Source organism: Drosophila ficusphila, unplaced genomic scaffold (genome assembly GCF_018152265.1).
Source record: "Drosophila ficusphila isolate 14025-0441.05 unplaced genomic scaffold, ASM1815226v1 contig_791, whole genome shotgun sequence".
Lineage (NCBI taxonomy): Eukaryota > Metazoa > Arthropoda > Insecta > Diptera > Drosophilidae > Drosophila > Drosophila ficusphila.
In genome coordinates this window covers 4936491-4953691 of record NW_025064737.1, presented here as the reverse complement: position 1 = coordinate 4953691, position 17201 = coordinate 4936491, and the positions used below count along the sequence as shown (strand labels likewise).

The 17201-nt window shown below is 41.7% G+C and overlaps 5 protein-coding genes across 6 annotated transcripts in view; 4 read left to right on the top strand and 1 right to left on the bottom strand.

Moving 5' to 3' along the window:
- Positions 1-355: 355 nt before the first annotated feature.
- On the top strand, positions 356-2646 carry LOC108098629 (little elongation complex subunit 2). The gene has a single exon (XM_017201704.1). It carries the CDS (start codon positions 536-538, stop codon positions 2564-2566), a length of 2031 nt encoding a protein of 676 aa, XP_017057193.1. The 5' UTR covers positions 356-535; the 3' UTR covers positions 2567-2646.
- LOC108098630 (putative tRNA (cytidine(32)/guanosine(34)-2'-O)-methyltransferase 2) lies at positions 2647-4111 on the bottom strand. The gene is made up of 3 exons (XM_017201705.1): positions 3803-4111; positions 3093-3742; positions 2647-3038 (listed from the first exon to the last, which is right to left on the bottom strand). Exons 1-3 carry the CDS (start codon positions 3921-3923, stop codon positions 2808-2810), a joined length of 1002 nt encoding a protein of 333 aa, XP_017057194.1. The 5' UTR covers positions 3924-4111; the 3' UTR covers positions 2647-2807.
- A 123-nt stretch (positions 4112-4234) lies between these two features.
- LOC108098627 (ubiquitin carboxyl-terminal hydrolase 8) lies at positions 4235-8205 on the top strand. 2 transcript variants are annotated; one of them, XM_017201700.2, is made up of 8 exons: positions 4235-4491; positions 4560-5048; positions 5106-5268; positions 5325-5807; positions 5864-6304; positions 6698-6928; positions 6989-7443; positions 7496-8205. In XM_017201700.2, the coding sequence occupies exons 1-8, from the start codon at positions 4397-4399 to the stop codon at positions 7824-7826; spliced, it is 2688 nt and encodes an 895-aa protein (XP_017057189.1). In that variant the 5' UTR covers positions 4235-4396; the 3' UTR covers positions 7827-8205. The 2 variants fall into 2 exon arrangements, with proteins under 2 accessions (XP_017057189.1, XP_017057190.1); XM_017201701.2 differs by lacking the exons at positions 4235-4491; positions 4560-5048; positions 5106-5268; positions 5325-5807; positions 5864-6304 and adding an exon at positions 6468-6634.
- A 283-nt stretch (positions 8206-8488) lies between these two features.
- On the top strand, positions 8489-10220 carry LOC108098507 (solute carrier family 35 member B1 homolog). Its single transcript, XM_017201434.2, has 3 exons — positions 8489-8972; positions 9026-9487; positions 9541-10220. Exons 1-3 carry the CDS (start codon positions 8768-8770, stop codon positions 9891-9893), a joined length of 1020 nt encoding a protein of 339 aa, XP_017056923.1. The 5' UTR covers positions 8489-8767; the 3' UTR covers positions 9894-10220.
- A 127-nt stretch (positions 10221-10347) lies between these two features.
- The window catches only part of LOC108098502 (5'-AMP-activated protein kinase subunit gamma-1), a 70850-nt gene continuing 63996 nt past the window's right edge, over positions 10348-17201 (top strand). The window contains exons 1-3 of the mRNA XM_017201424.2: positions 10348-11127; positions 15884-16037; positions 16522-16676. Coding sequence (XP_017056913.1) covers positions 15905-16037; positions 16522-16676 — 288 coding nt within the window. The 5' untranslated portion in view covers positions 10348-11127; positions 15884-15904. The remainder of the gene's footprint in view (positions 11128-15883; positions 16038-16521; positions 16677-17201) is intronic.

The window sequence follows — 17201 nt, the reverse complement described above, 5'->3', positions numbered from 1 at the left end:
AAAAACATTACATAAAGAAGAGTAAATGATCATTTTAAATTTTATATACCTTACTAATTACAATTCATAACTTTTAATAACTCTTTTACTTATAAATGGAAAATAATTATAAAAATCGTCGTTGGACTGACGTTTATGTTGTATTCTATTTTTTCGTGCCTTTTTCTACCAACAAAATTGTTGTAACTCGAATTGTCTATGTTTTATAAAACTTAAATATTTTAAAACAAGGAAACAGGGAACCGACACACAACACTTAAGAAATATTTATTTTTTAAACAAGGCGGGCTGTTTAACCTTATTAAAAAACGTATTTTCTCGACAACCTGTTGAGGTCACACTAGCACGCACTAAATCAAAACAAAACAACTTTATTTCTGTCATTTCACGTTTTAATAAAACTTTTACGAAGTTTGACAAGACATACAAGGACTGATCTTAATGATTGAATAGTTAATCTGTTAGTCAGTGCATCCTCTACCTACTTTAAACCAAAAACATGCTCTTAAGGAAGTTTCCCAAATATTAATTTATTATGGACAAGGTACCTTCTTTATACGAGGGAAACGCAATCTTTCGCGACCAGCCGTCGTACAAAGTCTTCAACAAATCCTTCGAGAATGTGGACGATGCGCTCTACACATATCTTAATGAGGTGGACCCTGAGGTGCTGCGAATGGAACTCCAGGAAACCTCTGATGTCTTTAAATTCTTTAGCCGCAACACAGCCCTAACAGACCCGCGCATCAATGAGGCTCCGGACAGTGCAATCTGCGACCATTCCGGTCCAAACACCTGCTACAGTTTCCCCAATCCCCAAAGGCTTCACTCGGAGTTAACTCTCAATCAGCAGGCAGCCTGCATGCGCGTGCTCCTCTCCTGGCAGCGAAGCGAACCCGTTGATGAGGACGACTTTGTGGTGTGGCAGGCCACTGAAAAAAAGCGCTGCAACGAGCAGCAGCGGGTGCAGAAACACATCCACGACTACGAGCACGGTCGTAAGGAGGTCATCTATGCACCCATGAAGATTCTGGTGTCCGCATACAGAAAGTGGTACGAACTCAGAGTTATGGAACTGATGAAAACCTATCCCGACGAGTCCTACGTGACCTTCTCCGGACTTCCCCAGTTGGCCCATTGCAAGAGCCTTAATTCCCAGACCGTCAGCATTGAGCAAGTGGAAGTGGAGCGGATTTTGGGCCGGGTGAGACTTTGGCCAGAGGTGGAACTGCAACAGGAAACATTGCGAACTTTACGAGTACGCTTGGATCGCTACGCTGTTCGGGAAACTAAGGCGCCAGCTAAACTATTGCAGGAAAAAGAGAAGGAGCAAGAGCTGGAAGCCGCCAACATATTTGTACTTCCTCTGGACTCACTTTTAATGCTGTTGACCACAGGATTATATGTTGATTTACCGGCAGAAATGTTTGTCAGCCTAAAGGAATCTCCAGAAAGTAAACACAAATGCATTGAATTTAAGTCTCCTTTTCCCAGTCGCAACTGCGGCTGGCACACAAACAGTTTAATCCTAAAAAAGGCCCATGAGACTTTCGTATCCCAGCCCGGACTAGCCAAGTGGCTGGATTTTAAACCAAATGAAGGAGTCAAAGAAGTACCAGAGAGACACATCCTTAATATGTCTCCAATTAAACCTAATGTGGCTTACAAACTACATGCGATTGATGAGACGTCATCTGAAATTTTAGATGCCAACACCAACAACGCCCTAGTAAGTTGGACCCTGCGATGTAAGACCGATTGTGATGAAACCAAAGAGCTTCAGATCTTCACCACACTACCCATACCAGCGGTTAGAGACTCCACGGGAAAGGATTCACTGGGATGCCACTTCATTAAGCTGGAGAACAAGCCAGATTGCGGATGCGAAATTATGACCAAATACGAGTTGATAAGTGCCTGGTTGCAACTAAAGCTTCTCCAGGCGAATATTGGTCACTGCACCCGCGTCTCGCTGCGGGACTTTGAGCTCATGTTGGAGGAAAAGCTTACACTGATCTCACTGGAACAGCAGCTGCACGATTACTGCAACACCAGCATGCCGCAGCTGCTGTCTAATTTGTACGAGTTCCTGAAGCTCCTGGACACGGTGCCTTGCGGGGAATATCTGCTGCGATACTTACCCAAATATAAGGATAAGTTCTTGCTGTGCAATGCCACTAAGGAAGTCGCGGCACAGAGCATACGGCTGCACCAGCTACTCACGGAGACAACTCCCAGCGATCAAATCTTCCTTGCCCAAAACAGTTACCTTCCAATTTCCCCGACTCTTTGCGGCCGACTGCACGAGGAACTTCAGCTGCTGCCCTGCGCATTTCCAGCAAAGACCAACGGCAAGGCGGTGCATCGGAAGGCGCCAGTGAACCAACCTCAGGCTCCACGGCCAGCAAGGCAGCAAGTACGGCGAAAATCCAAGAAGTGGACGGAAGCCCAAACTAATGATTTTCGGCGACGATGCAAAAGTGCGCAAAAGGCGAGAGCCAGGGCTCGCAAGAAAGCGGCTGCCGAAAATGACAAAAATGATATTGACAAGATAATGACGTTGTGATAGCAGTTTATGAAATTTGAATATTAACTATTAAAAAAACCATTAAAAAATACCTCATATTAATAAATGTACAAAAGTGATCAAGAGAAGGTTTTTCTTTAGTTTATTGCTACAACTTTGTCAACAAAGTATGTAACAATTCCAGTTACAGCAGCAAATATTTCTCCCTGATTAAAAACTATTTATTTAAAATATCTAACAGATTAATTCCCTGATTTTGAGGGCTGCCTTTCTTAGATTTTTAACTTTCGGTTGCTTTTTGATCTTGTACACTCTTCAGTGCATCAGTTTCTTCGTGAGGTTCAGCACCCAGATCTAGATTAGCCTCTCTCCATTTCTTAAACAATTCCTCGTCATGCATCACTTTTATGCCTTCATATTTGATGTTGATTTGACTGGTTTTCTTTATAATATCCTGATAAGCGGCAGTCAAGGGTTGCTGCACCGGCTCCTTGTAAACGTAGTCCTCCCCCTGAAATAGATTTATTAAATTGTGTTTGGAAGGATTACATATATATAAGCTTACCAAGTCGTAGGTGCGATCCGAGTCCAGATCACCTTTGTAAGCGACAAAAGGAACATGAACAACTGGTGGGTTCTCCTTCTTCCGGCACAACCACGTCTCGGGATGTTCGTGCCATTCCGAGATTAGGTTACAAGGTTTATGGCCCTCGGGAAGGCAAAACTGGCGGGCAACCACAAAAGCTTCGATGCTGGAGTTTCGCGAGGCGGAGGGCTTAAAAACACAGACGTCCTTGAAGAAACGCTTAAGCTGGGTGTATAGCCGGCTAGTTCTGTCCGCTCGGTAGATCTTGGACACAAAAGAGCCGCCCGTTTCTAGGATAAAAGTAGAGATGCTCAGGGCGGAGAGGAGCAGCTCGCCCTGAACATAGGCGTCGAAATCGTGCATTCCAGTGGAATCGGGTGCTCCATCGCTAACCACGATCTGTGCCTTCTCGCCTCCGAAAAAGTCGATGATTGCCTCCGCCGTCGACTCCTTGCTAATGTCCGCCCGGAGTTGGGTGACACCTTCAATGGGAGCCATTCCCTGCAGATCCACTGCGATTATTTTCACATCTTTCCGCTTCTCCGGTGGCAAAGGTTCGTACATGTGCTTAGCCAGCACTTGGGACCAACTCCCAGGAGCAGCACATAGGTCCACAGCCCGGGTGAGACCTGTAATAGGCATTTGAATTGCCTTAGATTGGCTCTAAGCACATGAGGTCGAAACATCACCTTCCAACAAATGAAACGTATCCTCCGCCTGCAGTAGTTTGAAGGCACTTCGTGCCCGCCATCCTTCCTCCTTTGCCAGTCGGTAGAAGATGTCCCGTTTGTCCTTCGAGGTCCTTCCCATTTATAAAATCTTATTTGAAAAATAATCAACAAATTAAATCAGCTGTGAAACAAAACCGGTCCATTCACAATAGATCAAACGCATTGGTGTCGGCTCAGCGTGTTTCCCGCCAAATATACATAGCAATGTTTTATAATATTCCATTAAATGAAGTAAAAACATATTTATATAGAAAGTGTGGTAAATATTAGGTAACTTTAATTTTGTGCATAAGTTTTTATAGTAATTTAATATATAAATTGATTTTAATTCATTTTTAGTCTGACAGCACAAATCGATAGTCTTACTATCGTTGCCAACTGCCATCTCTAGGCTCTTCTAGTTTTTTTTTCTGCTAATAACAAGTGATTTTGTTGTTGCAGCCCAGCCCGCAGATTGCAAATTCCTGCTATGAAAACAGGAAAAACGGAGCTATTCCACGCCCCTAGATCGACATAACACCATCCCCGGCACCACACAAATCAAGACAAGCAATGGCCAAGTTGAAGAAGCTACACATCAGCTCCAATCTCGAGGAGCTGGAGAAGCTGTCCATCATTCCAGATTTGCGCAGCAAGGGCATGAAAATGTAAGAGGACACCTTGATTTCTTTATTGCTGATGCGGATGGTTTGACCAACATGATTTTGCTTCACAGCCTGCTTAACACCGCCCAGAAACTGTACATGACTGCCGAGGAGTACCGACTGGATGGCGATGAGGAGCTGGCCTACATCACCTACATGAAGTACTTCAACATGTTGACCGCGATTCGTAAAAAGTCAGATTACGCCAGTCACAAAACGACGGTGCGTCAGATGTTGGGCGACACCGAGTCGAATCGCCGCATAATGGACACGCTGGAGATGATTATTAACTCTCTACGTCAGCGTTATGCTCAGCAACGCCAACCGCTGGAACAAATTGGCTCGGAACTGGTCAGCAATGGTCGAGCAATCGCGGAGTCGCCGACAACACAGCCTACGGACTTTGCCCGACTAGGCTTAATCTCTTGTCAGGAGTTGTATAGGCGCATGCAGGAGAAATCCGTTCTGGTGATGGATTGTCGCCCAAGCGCCGACTACGAGGCATCCCACCTCACCTATTACTGTGCTTTTAATGTGCCCGAAGAGCTGATCACTTTAGGGTGAGTGGTTGCCTCTATTTTAATTTTACTTTGTTTAGTAACTCCCTAATTTTGTAGCATGTCGGCTGGAAGATTGCAGGCCCGCCTTAGCAGCAGCGGAAAGGCCTCGTGGGCTTCTCGTTCTGTCAAGGATTCGGTGGTTCTTATCGATTGGAACACTAAGGATGCCCAACCTCCGGCGAATACAGCCATTGCCACGCTGCTGGACATTCTAAAAAATGTCAGTATAATCCCAATCACAAACCATACATCTAAACTAATACTCTCTCCTTGCAGTGGGATCCGGATGTGACGTACCGTGCGCCTATCCAGATCGTGGAAGGTGGATATGAATACTTCATCATGATGTATCCCACCCACTGCACCAATCCCAGTGTGCAGGCGCCGCAGCAAAACAACAACGATATCGAGACCATCGATGACATCGAGTATCCCTCAATCCACGACATTACTATGAAGGAGGACATCAGTGCAAAAGACTTCAGGCCACGACCGGACATCAATCGAGCCAATAAGCCGACAGCTACTCGCAGCTACGACCAGGGATTGTCGCGATCCTCTGCGCAGACCAAGCCAATTGCTGAGATCTTGCGTGATCAGGCGGATTTCCTGCAGCGAGCCGAGCAGAATGATGCGCAGCTGGAACAGGCTTCTAAGATGTGGAAGAGGCAGGCGGCCGAGGGCGATGGGTTGAATGTTAACGAAGGCCAGGAGTTGCACTTCAGGATTCTGCAACTGGAGAGCAAGGCCCGGGATTATGTGAGTTTCTCAAAGAACCTAATTTCCCCTTAACTAATCGGGTTTTTTTCTTCTAGATTGTTGAAAACAATCGCTTGCGTGAAGAACTAAGTCGCATACAGGAACAGCAGCATGTTACCCAGCAATTGTCGCCAAAGGATGTTGAGGCCACGAGAAACATCGAATCCAAGATCCGTGAGCGTCAGCGACTGGACGAACAGCACGAGCAGGAGCGCCAGGAGCGGGAGCGTCTTCTGGCGATCGCCCGCGAATCTAAGAAGCATTACAAGTCACCCCAATCCCCGAGCCCTCCATCGTCTGGCAAAAACTTAGAAGATTTGGGGGACCTTTCCGATAGCACGGAATCTCTGCTCAATCTAATGACCGAGGATCCGCCGCTCGTCCAAGCTAAGGTGGAGAGACCTACATTTGACAGGGCAATGAAACCGCAGCCGAGGACGGTGGAGAGGACATCTCAACGGGTCCGAGATTTCTCGCCCGTCGTGGGTCACAATGTGGTAAGTGTTGATTTGGGGGTGTTTGACTCACACTGGTCTCCTAAATATAGCTGCCATACGACACGAGTCAAATCAATAGCCAATGGGTCACGTTTCGAAGACAATCGCCCAAACGTTGGGGGTGCTTTGTGGGTATTCCCCACTCTCAGTCGCTCGCCGTCCGCACTCAAAGCATGTTGAAACCAACTAAACGTACAATCGCCATACTGTTAAACAAAAACAGCAGCAGACAGGATTCCGCGAATGATTCGAGTGGCGGGCGTGAAGCTCCAGCTGCCAGCAGCTCCGCCTACTTACAGCATTTATAGCTCCATCTTTCCGCTGCGACGAGTAACTTCTGAAAAATGTTGCCCTGGAAAAGCTACTTATACATATTTTCTGTGCAATTTTCAGGGTCGCGGCTTAACGGGTCTGAAGAATCTAGGCAACACCTGCTACATGAACAGCATTCTGCAGTGCCTGAGTAATACGCCTCAGTTGACAGAGTACTGCATCTCAAACAAGTACAAGAACAACATCAGCAGAAACAACAAGACGAATGGCCAGGTGATCGAAGAGGTGGCTGCACTAATCAAAGAGCTTTGGAATGGACAGTACAAGTGCGTGGCCAGCCGGGATTTAAGGGTAATAAATTTAAAGCAAAAAATCTATTTAATCATGTAACAAAGCCATTTTCCCCTGCAGTATGTTGTGGGTCAATATCAGAAAATCTTCCGAGGCGTTGACCAGCAGGACTCGCACGAGTTTCTCACCATCCTGATGGACTGGCTGCATTCAGATCTCCAGACCCTTCATGTGGCCCGTCAGCGAGAGATGATCAGTGCCTCGGAGAAGGCTTGGCTGGAGTTCACCAAGGCCAAGGAGAGCATGATTCTGCATTTATTCTACGGCCAGATGAAGAGTACCGTAAAGTGTGTGGCCTGCAACAAGGAGTCGGCCACGTATGAGAGCTTCTCGAATCTCAGCCTGGAGCTGCCGCCAAACTCGAATGTGTGCCAGCTTAACCAGTGCATGGATATGTACTTCAGTGGAGAGCGCATACACGGCTGGAATTGTCCGAGTTGTAAAGCTAAGAGGGATGCCATTAAAAAGCTGGATATATCCAAGTTGCCTCCTGTATTAGTGGTGCATCTAAAGAGGTTCGTTTAATCTCTCATTTGCCGAAAATTGCTTTAACTTCTTTGTTTATAGGTTCTATGCAGACCCCAGCAATTCGGGCTCTTACATGAAGAAGCAAAACTATCTGCGCTTCCCCTTAGAAAACCTGGACATGAATCCCTATATTGCCCGGTCGGAATCGCGGACGGTCACGCCCAAGACCTACCAACTATATGCCGTATCCAATCACTACGGCACCATGGAGGGCGGTCACTATACGGCCTTTTGCAAGAGCGCCAATTACGGGAAGTGGTTCAAGTTCGACGATCAAATTGTCTCGGCTTTGGACTCCTCAAGCGTGGTCTCCAGTGCGGCCTACATTCTCTTCTACACGTGGCTGCCGCCGTTGCAGGTGCCGCTGTAGGCACGTTTGTTCGGGTTCCTTTCGGTTTTCCACATTTCGTTTTATTGTGTTTTTGTTTATCACTCATTTTTATAGTTTCTAAGGTCTAGTCGCCACACTCTTTTATCATTTACCAATTACCGCTTAACTGTTGCTATTTAAGAGGATAATCGCATGTTTGTTGTTGTCTAGGCGCTTACGCCGGATGAATAGTATTACGCATGGGGGCGTAGTTTCTAGGGTACGGTCTGCATTCACTAAAACCGAGAACTTCAAGTGCATTACCAGTATAACAAAGATGAAATCACATATACGCGCGTGTATGTGGGACTATAGTTTATTGTATTTTGCAATTATATTTTTAAACCAAATAAACGAAATGAAATTTCTGAAACATCAACCAATTTTAAAAATTTAAAAAAGTGAAGGGTTGTTTAATTGGAGCTCTCCAAACAGGTTTTTTCAGGATAATAATAATAATATCCAATCTGATCAATTTTGAACTTAAGCTTTCGCGCGAATAGAAAATCAAAAACCCCGTTGATTTATCGGTAAAATTTAAAGAAAATGGTCACACTGTGCAAAAAATGTATCGTCCCCCGGTGTTGACAGTTTTAACTTTTAGAAATAGAATCGATTTAAAAGCTTATTCACATGTGAAATAATTTTCCTATTTATTTACCGGTTTAAATTATGTTTTGTATTTGGCAACCTAATTGAAATATTTGGCATAACCAAATCAGCTAACAATAGCCAAAATGGTAATTCGTTACAAAACACGGCTAGAAGATAACTAACTGGTCATCACTGACCACGTATATGATTCGATTCTTTGATAGCCTACGCCAAATCACGGTACCTGCAGCCGCTCAAATAAAATGCCAACTGTTTAAGACCGTGCATTAAGTCCGATCCAATCGAACCGTAAACCTCTCGCTCCCAAAAACCGCCAATTACCCGCCATGAATCTGCCAGAACGCAGCCGCTTTGTGATCTACGCCGTGGGCATCTTCGTCTGCTACTTTCTGTACGGAATTGTTCAGGAAAAGCTGACGCGCGGCCGGTACGGCGAAGAGGTCCAGACTGATGGATCTGTTGGTGAACGATTCACCTACGCTTTGGCTCTGGTTTGGGTGCAATGTCTCTGCAACTACGTGTTCGCCAAAGGTGAGTGATTACAGTGTCTTTCGGCTAGGCTTTACTCATCTTGGGTCTTTCAGTGCTCCTAACAGTGCGGCCGCAAAAGGAAGACACCACCAACGCGGGCTCCTACGTGGCCTGTTCGCTTACCTATCTGCTGGCCATGGTGTCCACCAATATGGCTATGCGTTGGGTTCCTTATCCCACTGCTGTGGTCGGCAAATCGGCGAAACCCATTCCTGTCATGATTTTGGGTGTGCTTATTGGACGCAAATCATATAGCTGGACGCGATATGCCTGTGTGTTGACCATCGTCCTGGGCGTTATTTTGTTTATGTACAAGGAGGGCAAGGTGTCCAACTTGCCGGCAGAAACGACACTTCTTGGCGAGGTGCTGCTTTTCCTTAGCCTCTCAATGGATGGCTTGACTGGAGCGGTGCAGGAGCGCATCCGAGCGGCCAGTGCGCCTTCGGGTCAGCAAATGATGAGGGCCATGAACTTCTGGAGCACACTTATGCTCGGCGTGGCCATGGTATTCACGGGTGAGTAGATATTATCCTAAATTTGATTGGTTTACTATTTTTTCTGAATGCAGGTGAGGCCAAAGAGTTCCTGTACTTTACGATTCGCCATCCCGAGGCCTGGACGCATTTGTCCCTGATTGCTGTGTGCGGCGTCCTTGGCCAGTTCTTCATCTTCCTAATGGTGGCCAGCTTTGGACCGCTAGCCTGCTCCGTGGTCACGACCACTCGAAAGTTTTTCACCGTCTTGTGCTCTGTGCTGCTGTTTGGAAATGTTCTCATTGCCCGCCAGTGGCTGGGAGCTGTTCTCGTCTTCGCCGCCCTCTTTGTGGACATGCTTTATGGCAAGAAGTCGCCGGCGGCGTCGGTCAAAAAGCCACCCGTTGAGGGCAAGATATCCGAGGAGAAAAAGAAACTAATTTCTTAGAATTTACTAGATGATTGCGTAGTCTAATGTACATACACACATTTAGAAAAGACAACGCTATCGCCAAAAGTGGCTGCTGCGCCAACATTTTCCCATTTCCTGCAACTGCTAATCGTACAAAGGATCTTGGCTATAGCAAACAAAGCATTCGGTTCTTGATCTGCAAATTACAAACAGTCGATTTAAGCTAACTAAATTATTGATATCAATTAGAAACGGAACAAATAGTGTGCAAAAGTTTACATCGGACCACAGGGTCCCTGACATACAGGATCTTTCAATCAATTAATGCTATAATTTATAATTAAAAAGTGCTTTTTGTATAAATATTTGTTGTATTTTTTAGAAATCCCGAGTCTTAAATATTGCAAACCCATGATGGATCGCTAAATAGGCAACGTACTTATTTAACGTATTTCAAAGCTTTCAAGTCATTTTTATGTACATATTTTATAAATTTAAAATTTAAACCGTTTATTTCAGAGTTTGTGTTTGTAACAGAATTTCTTAAGTATATTTAAATTCCTCTTCACCAAACACCTTGTCTAATATATTTAAAATTCAATCAATTAAGCTTAAAAGTTGGTCAGTCTTTTGTATTATCGATATATCTTTATAAATTTCATGGCAATAATCGATTGTTACCCGTCAAAGACCCTGGCAACTCTAGTTTATTGCCGTTGCAGATGCGGTCGAAATTTTCGGAATGTTTTTAAAATGTATAAACCGACTATTCGCCATGGTTATTATACAATAACATAAACGCATCGATACGCGATCGGGTGAAAATATAAACAAAGTGTGTTCTGGCTGAAAATAAAGAACGGTAGATGCCTAACCAACCGATTTCGCAAAAAGGATATTCCAAGCACACGTCGCGGGAAAATGCAATAAAATTTGCGACAAAACGCAATAAAATTGGAAAATTTGAGTCTTTTAAAGTGGGAACTGTGCCCTAAGTTGTGTATTTTAAAAAAATCAAATTTTACTGCTCGTTTGCATAAATCAAATAAAATATTTTCTTATTGAATGTGTCGCACTCGCGTTGTTGTTGTTGCTGCTACTTGCCAGCTGTTTGCCTGTGTGTTTGTATTTGCCCTGGTGACGTCCGCGCGCGTGTGTATGTGAGTGTCTTTTTAGTGCTTTGGCTTAATTTTAGCAACTAAATTCGATCGAAAGTGAGTGGGGGTCCCGAAGCAAAGCAAAAAAATAACACACAGATAAAAGCAGCAAAGTAAGTGAAATACATATTCATATTTGAGATAATTGCAGGCGTTGTAAAAATTAAATCTTCTCACATGTTAAAGCAAGAGAGTGAGAGAGAACAACACACACCCCCAATCGCTATTGCGCTCTCTGTCCCCCTTCAAGGGGTGGCTGGTCATATGTACCGTTAGCATTATGCCGGTTATTCTGCTTCTTGCACGTTTTGCTCTTGGAATAACGGTTAAATAGAAGCCGGCTAAATGCCTTATGTAAAATGTATTTTAACTTTCGACCTAATTTAATGTTATACTTCCACTTATCAGCGTGGCGTCAGACGGAATAATTGTGGAAAAGTGATTTATGCTTGCGATTCGTCGTCCCGCTCTTTGGCAGATAGTGAAATGAGGAGACCCCTTATCGCCCGCACAATTTCAACAATAAAGTAATGACTGTCGGGCAAAACAACGAGCACATGCATAAATAATACAGGCGAGCCACTGGCGCAATGTGCACAAATAAACACACAAATAAACAAATCAGATGCCACTTTCACACTGATAACGTCACAGAAAGAGACTGTTAGAATCGGGGAGTAAGGTTAAGAGGCATACTGTTACTATATAACCGGGAATTATAAACTTCCTTTATTGTATCTGGAAATAATGGTTTGGAATAATGATAATTATTTTGTGCATTACGTGTTTGGTGTCTATATAATTTATAAAACTGATAAATTATATTAAACAGGTGTCCCTAGTTAACAATCACAGTTACTCATAATTTATCATTCTATATTTATGTATGTGCCATATTACTGGATACTTATTGTTTTGTTAATGAAGCGGGCAGCTTATGATTATCAATTTTTCAAACAATTTAGTACCAAATGAAATGTCCTTCGAAATAGCTTTTAAATTGTACGGTGTCTTGACCCCTGAACCCAATCCCTCTTACTTGCGCTTCTTTGTCGTCACGGCTCACCTGAGGCCAATAAACGCTTCTGACATTTTCGAAAATAAAAGCAAAAGCAAATTTAGCAGGCAATAAAAAAAGATTCGAGGCGAATTGAGCTTCTCGACCACTATTTATAAACACCCTTTCCTGCCTGCATTTCATAATTTATTTGTCAAGTTCGTGTGTGCCCAACTGTCTGCCCGTCGAATATCACTCAGACCTACCAACCCACTACCAATGATGTCATCCTCTGTGGGCCTTCAAGTCACATGTTTGGATGTGCGCCCAAAAGAAAGGCGAAAAAAACAAAAATCGAGAAAATTTCCTTTGTACTGAGAAAAAGTTTAGCCGTTTCTTTTCTTTAGACGCAAATCGCGTAAACTTCTTAGCCAAGCGAAACGTGAAAATTGTTTGGATATGAGCTGTTGAAAATAATGATAGATGGCCAGTCTAAGTACATATACATTTGTAGGTGTCTTTGCACAGAAAAAAAACTGTTTTAATTTTAATTAATAATATACAGTGAGACATAAATAGAGAAGATAATAACCATGTCGATGTTTGAAAAACATCATATTAAATTTGCGAAGATCCCCTTACTGATTTATTAAGGACTTTTGTATTTTGGAAATATTTCTTAAGTGTATGGATGAAAAACCAAAAATATTAAAGTATATCTGCTCTTTGTTGATAATGTTTATTATTTCATTGACAGTGAAATAAGGTTTGTTTACTGTTTTGTCTAGCATGTGTTTTCTCGCTCGTTAAGTTGAAAATAATTTTATTAGCTTAAGGATAACCTTTGGTTAATAAGAGAACAAAGAATACTTTATTGATTTCTTTGATTGATGTTTAAAAGCAATACACTAAAGGAAAACTGAAAAAATTAAAAATTTAGATAAGAAAAATACTAAATCTTTAGCTTAAAAATCGATTTTTCGATTAAAAAAGTCTTCAAATTAATTGATAATAAATCCATCGAATTTCTATGAGGTTGATTTTGTAATTTATTGTTTGCAATATGTTTATTGCCTTTCATTGGGTTGTACATTTCTTTATCTGTTTTAATTGTATCGTGTTCCTGTCATTGTCTTGATTGATCAAAGTTATATGCAATTTAATGACAAAAGAGGTTACCTTGAATCCTATTTCATCACTTTGAGGAAATGGGCAGATGAGTCATTCGGTGATCCCAATAAGCTTTTGCATTTTTCATCCTAATTGTCTTATTCCTCCGCCCACAATTCTCCATCTGTCGTCAATTAGTAGTCATACACCATATGTCCCTCCCCCTTTTTTGGGGTGATGCGCTCACGTGTTTGGCGAACAGCTGATTGCCGAGCTTGTTCTGGTGGCGTATACGCAATTTCTGGTTCGTTCTATGGGTTGAAGGCAAGCCGATAGTAGGAGCAGCTCTCTTTCTTCGTTTGTTATGCCTGGTTCTCTCTTAATACCTGGTGCTTTTAGGGTTTAAGGGGTTAAGTTTATATCTGCAGATGACTGTTTAAAGCGACGATATGGAAAGTTAAAAAGTAAAGGTGATCTTTCTGTAACATAACTATAACTACTATAACTATAACAAAAATAGTAAAATAGGTATACTATTTTTGTTGTTAAAGATATTTTTTATTTCTGCATATTTATTTTAAAAACTGTTGGGTCCTGCCGGTGTTTTGCATTAAATATTAATTATTAACATATGCATATTTTTTCACAATGGGTATTTAACGGTCGGAACTTACAGTCTTCTTGCTTTCTTCTACAATTTTATGAATTAAATATATTGCAGCTCTCTCTCGAAATGTCTCTCCTTGGGACAATTTTGTGCATGGACGCTTTTGGCTTTTAAAAAGTAAATGAACCCGCTCTCTAAATGCATCTCCCTAGCGCTCTCTTGGTTTTCGGACTCTCGCTCTCTCGTTGCATTTTGGTCACTCGTTTCTGGCTGCTTCTCACTTTGGCTTCGGTTTCCGTTTATTTTGGTGCTGCATTCATTTTGGCCGCGTTTCGTTTTCGCTTTCGGGCCTTGTTTGTTGTTGTTTTGCCAATTTCGTTTTTGGCAATTGCATAAAATAAAACAAACGCGAAGTAAATTCCGTAGCAGCTTGTTCTCTTTTTCCCTCTCTGTGCGCTCTTTTTCTTTGTTTTTATTATTCAAAGTGCTCAGTCGAAAAGTGTTTGCAGCGCGTTCTAAATGTTATTTTTTTTATTATTGTCTTTTTAGTGTTTCGGTGTTAATTTGTCTGGCATAAAAAGAGCCGCAAAAAATCAATAAAATGTTATAAAACAATTCGGAGCACGCAGAGCAGTGAATATGTCAATATCTGACTGGCCATCTGTATATATGGCGTATGAGCGATATATATATAGTATCCGCATGTTTAGTTGTGCGTGTTATGCAAACGTTTTTCGGCCAAGCCGCTGAAAACAAGTGAAAATAATCTACTTTATTAAATACATACAATAATCAATCATTATTAAAAACGTCAATCCTAATTAAATAAAAGTCAACTAACAAAAAGTTGGCTAACTGCAATAATTTTAAAAAATAACATCAAAAGAACCTAAAGAAAATAGGTAAACTGCTTTAAGCGAATAAGTATATATGTATATGAAGAAATGTAAACTTATTTCTTTCTTTGTTTTGTAAATAAGAAGAAAAGTGGAAAGAAGAGTGCCGTAGAATCGCAAAATGAAATAACGAAACAATTGATTGGGAATTAACGAAGAAGTGACGCAAAATAACAAAAAAAAGTTTACAATAATCGTAAGACAACCAGAGAAGACTAAAAAATACTTGTAGATTAAATAAACAAAGACTTAATTGAGTTCCTAAAATAAAATAAATAAAAAGATTAAATTACCATATAACGTATGCCATAGTCATCAGTATAAATTGTTTGTAATTTTTAGGTCCTTCCTTTAATAACTTTTTTTCTCATTTTTCGTGAGACAAACATATCTTAATTATTATATGAGACTGACTCGCTTTGGCGGCAACATGAAATTCCTCCTTGATAGACAGAAATTAGTCACATAAATGGGGTCTCATACAAGTAAACGAAATTGTTTCTGGCGAAATTCGTCACGATTTCAATTAAGCAACCGAAAACAAACAATAAAAGAATTATTAAATACTTGGCTGGCATTTTTATTTGCGAGCAGGGAATCAACTGAAAATATCACACATACGCCGCGTTGTCGCGTGGCTCGCAGACAGCTGTTTGACCCACCCCCCTTTTCTATATCTTTCTGCAGTTGAATGACTTGGATGGCACACATTTAAAGCATTCGTTTGTGCACTTTTCGAGATTTTCAATTATGAATTTCACGGAGAGAGAGAAAGAGAGAGCGCATATCCATTGAGTATAATGTGTAGTCTGCTTAGAGGCGCCAAGAAAGCTAAAATAAACTCGCGTGCAATGAGCCCGTTAAGCCAACACACTGGCTGCCCCTGACCACTGCACAGTGGATCAAAAGGCCAATTTTATTTGGTGTAAACCTAAGCGAAACCTAATGTGTAGTAATTCGATTTGTCATAAGCAAGGATAAGGATAAGGCCCATTAAAATACCACCCTGGGGAAAACATGTAAATGAGGCAATAAAGAACAATTTTATGAAAAGAATAAGTATTCAAATAATAAGTTTCTGCTAAATTATTTTACAAAATAAATAGAGTTTAACAAAAACCTGTGTTTATATAACCCTCATATAATTCTAAGTTAAGGTGAAGAAAGATATGACTTTATGCCAATTGTCAAACTGTAATCTGTCCCAATGTAGTCTGTATTGATTTTGACCAACATCCTTTTCCCACTCTCCATTGCAGTTTTGCTGAAACAGCCACAGGATGCAAAGCAGTGCTGGAGGTGGCAACTACGAGGACGTGGCAGCCGCCCGTCGTGGCCGCTTTCGCGTCACCTCCTCCACGCCACAGGGTCCTCCCGAAACGACGCTCGGTCGCTTCCGTCTAATCCCCACATGTAAGTCGCTTTAATGGTACCTGCTAACCACTGTGTTTACTGGACAAATGTCCACAATCTTGTCTCTTTAATATTCGGTTCACCATTTATCGTAGTTAATAATATACCATTTTATTTATATTTTAGCACATAACGACTTTCAGGGATACTTTTGTTTTACTTATATTTAAAGAAAGTATAACTTTACTCTTTCCACTCTGCCGCAATTTTTTAATTTTTAATTTAAACAACTTCTTAGGAGATTATTTTAAATTATGTTGTGACCATCCTTCGTAATATTTATGTTTAAACTAAATAAGCTTTAAGGGTCTTTTAAATTAGTAATTCAATTTTAATTTAATTACGAAACTTCCTTGTTGAATTAGTAATTTAATTACCATTTAGGTACCATTTAATATGACTCAATAGTTATCTAAGTTTTTACGAACCGATTCGACTTAAAGTAACCGGTGCTAATTAGCCACCTCTCCTTTTCCCATTTCAGCCAATTATGGCGCCATTTCGCCCATCCTCCAGAGGGGTAGATTCGCCGTGATACCCGAAGAGCCCCAAGCTGGCTCTCCGGCATTGGGAACTCCCCCAGCGGGCAACCGAGCAGCGCGTTCTCCATCGCCGGAATGGGATTTTGACATCGAGCAGGTGAGTTTCGACTTCAAGTTACCCAAGCTCTACGCCTTCAGATAATTTTACTTAACAATTCCGATGTAGTAAAATTCTATAAAATTATTAAGGCTTGATTTCTTGAGTACTTACGCTTTAACTGTTGCGTTATGGGATTATGTTTATATACGGTATGAAAATGTATATGTATATCCTAATCGGTGAAAGTCCAGTTTGCTGGCGAAGCCAATCTCCGGGGCTTCGATTTTGTGTACTTTGCTGTTTTTGGTGCCGTCATTGTGCTCCTTTTTGGCCTCAATGCAATGCGCCATTTTTATTGATTTCCCTGGTTTAGCTGAAGTTGCAAAAGAGTTTGCTCGGCCCACAATGTTGAAAAGACATGCCAAGGCAACTAACTCACATTATTTATGGCTCATAAATTCTACTTTTAGCATTGGAGTGGAAATAGAAAATGTTCTAATCTACATAAGGTTGTGTGAATACGCACTCGGAAATCTATATCAATTATGACATAAAATGCAGTATTTTACAAGTGTTTTCTTA

Excerpts from the sequence above, each read along its gene's own strand:
- LOC108098507 (XM_017201434.2), top strand. The coding sequence starts at position 8,768 with ATGAATCTGCCAGAACGCAGCCGCTTTGTGATCTACGCCGTGGGCATC. Across the intron at positions 8,973-9,025 it reads CAACTACGTGTTCGCCAAAG|TGCTCCTAACAGTGCGGCCG; the intron begins GTGAGTGATTAC and ends TGGGTCTTTCAG. Across the intron at positions 9,488-9,540 it reads CGTGGCCATGGTATTCACGG|GTGAGGCCAAAGAGTTCCTG; the intron begins GTGAGTAGATAT and ends TTCTGAATGCAG.
- LOC108098629 (XM_017201704.1), top strand. The coding sequence starts at position 536 with ATGGACAAGGTACCTTCTTTATACGAGGGAAACGCAATCTTTCGCGAC.
- LOC108098627 (XM_017201700.2), top strand. The coding sequence starts at position 4,397 with ATGGCCAAGTTGAAGAAGCTACACATCAGCTCCAATCTCGAGGAGCTG. Across the intron at positions 4,492-4,559 it reads CGCAGCAAGGGCATGAAAAT|CCTGCTTAACACCGCCCAGA; the intron begins GTAAGAGGACAC and ends TTTGCTTCACAG. Across the intron at positions 7,444-7,495 it reads TTAGTGGTGCATCTAAAGAG|GTTCTATGCAGACCCCAGCA; the intron begins GTTCGTTTAATC and ends CTTTGTTTATAG.
- LOC108098630 (XM_017201705.1), bottom strand. The coding sequence starts at position 3,923 with ATGGGAAGGACCTCGAAGGACAAACGGGACATCTTCTACCGACTGGCA. Across the intron at positions 3,743-3,802 it reads TACGTTTCATTTGTTGGAAG|GTCTCACCCGGGCTGTGGAC; the intron begins GTGATGTTTCGA and ends TGCCTATTACAG. Across the intron at positions 3,039-3,092 it reads CGGATCGCACCTACGACTTG|GGGGAGGACTACGTTTACAA; the intron begins GTAAGCTTATAT and ends AATCTATTTCAG.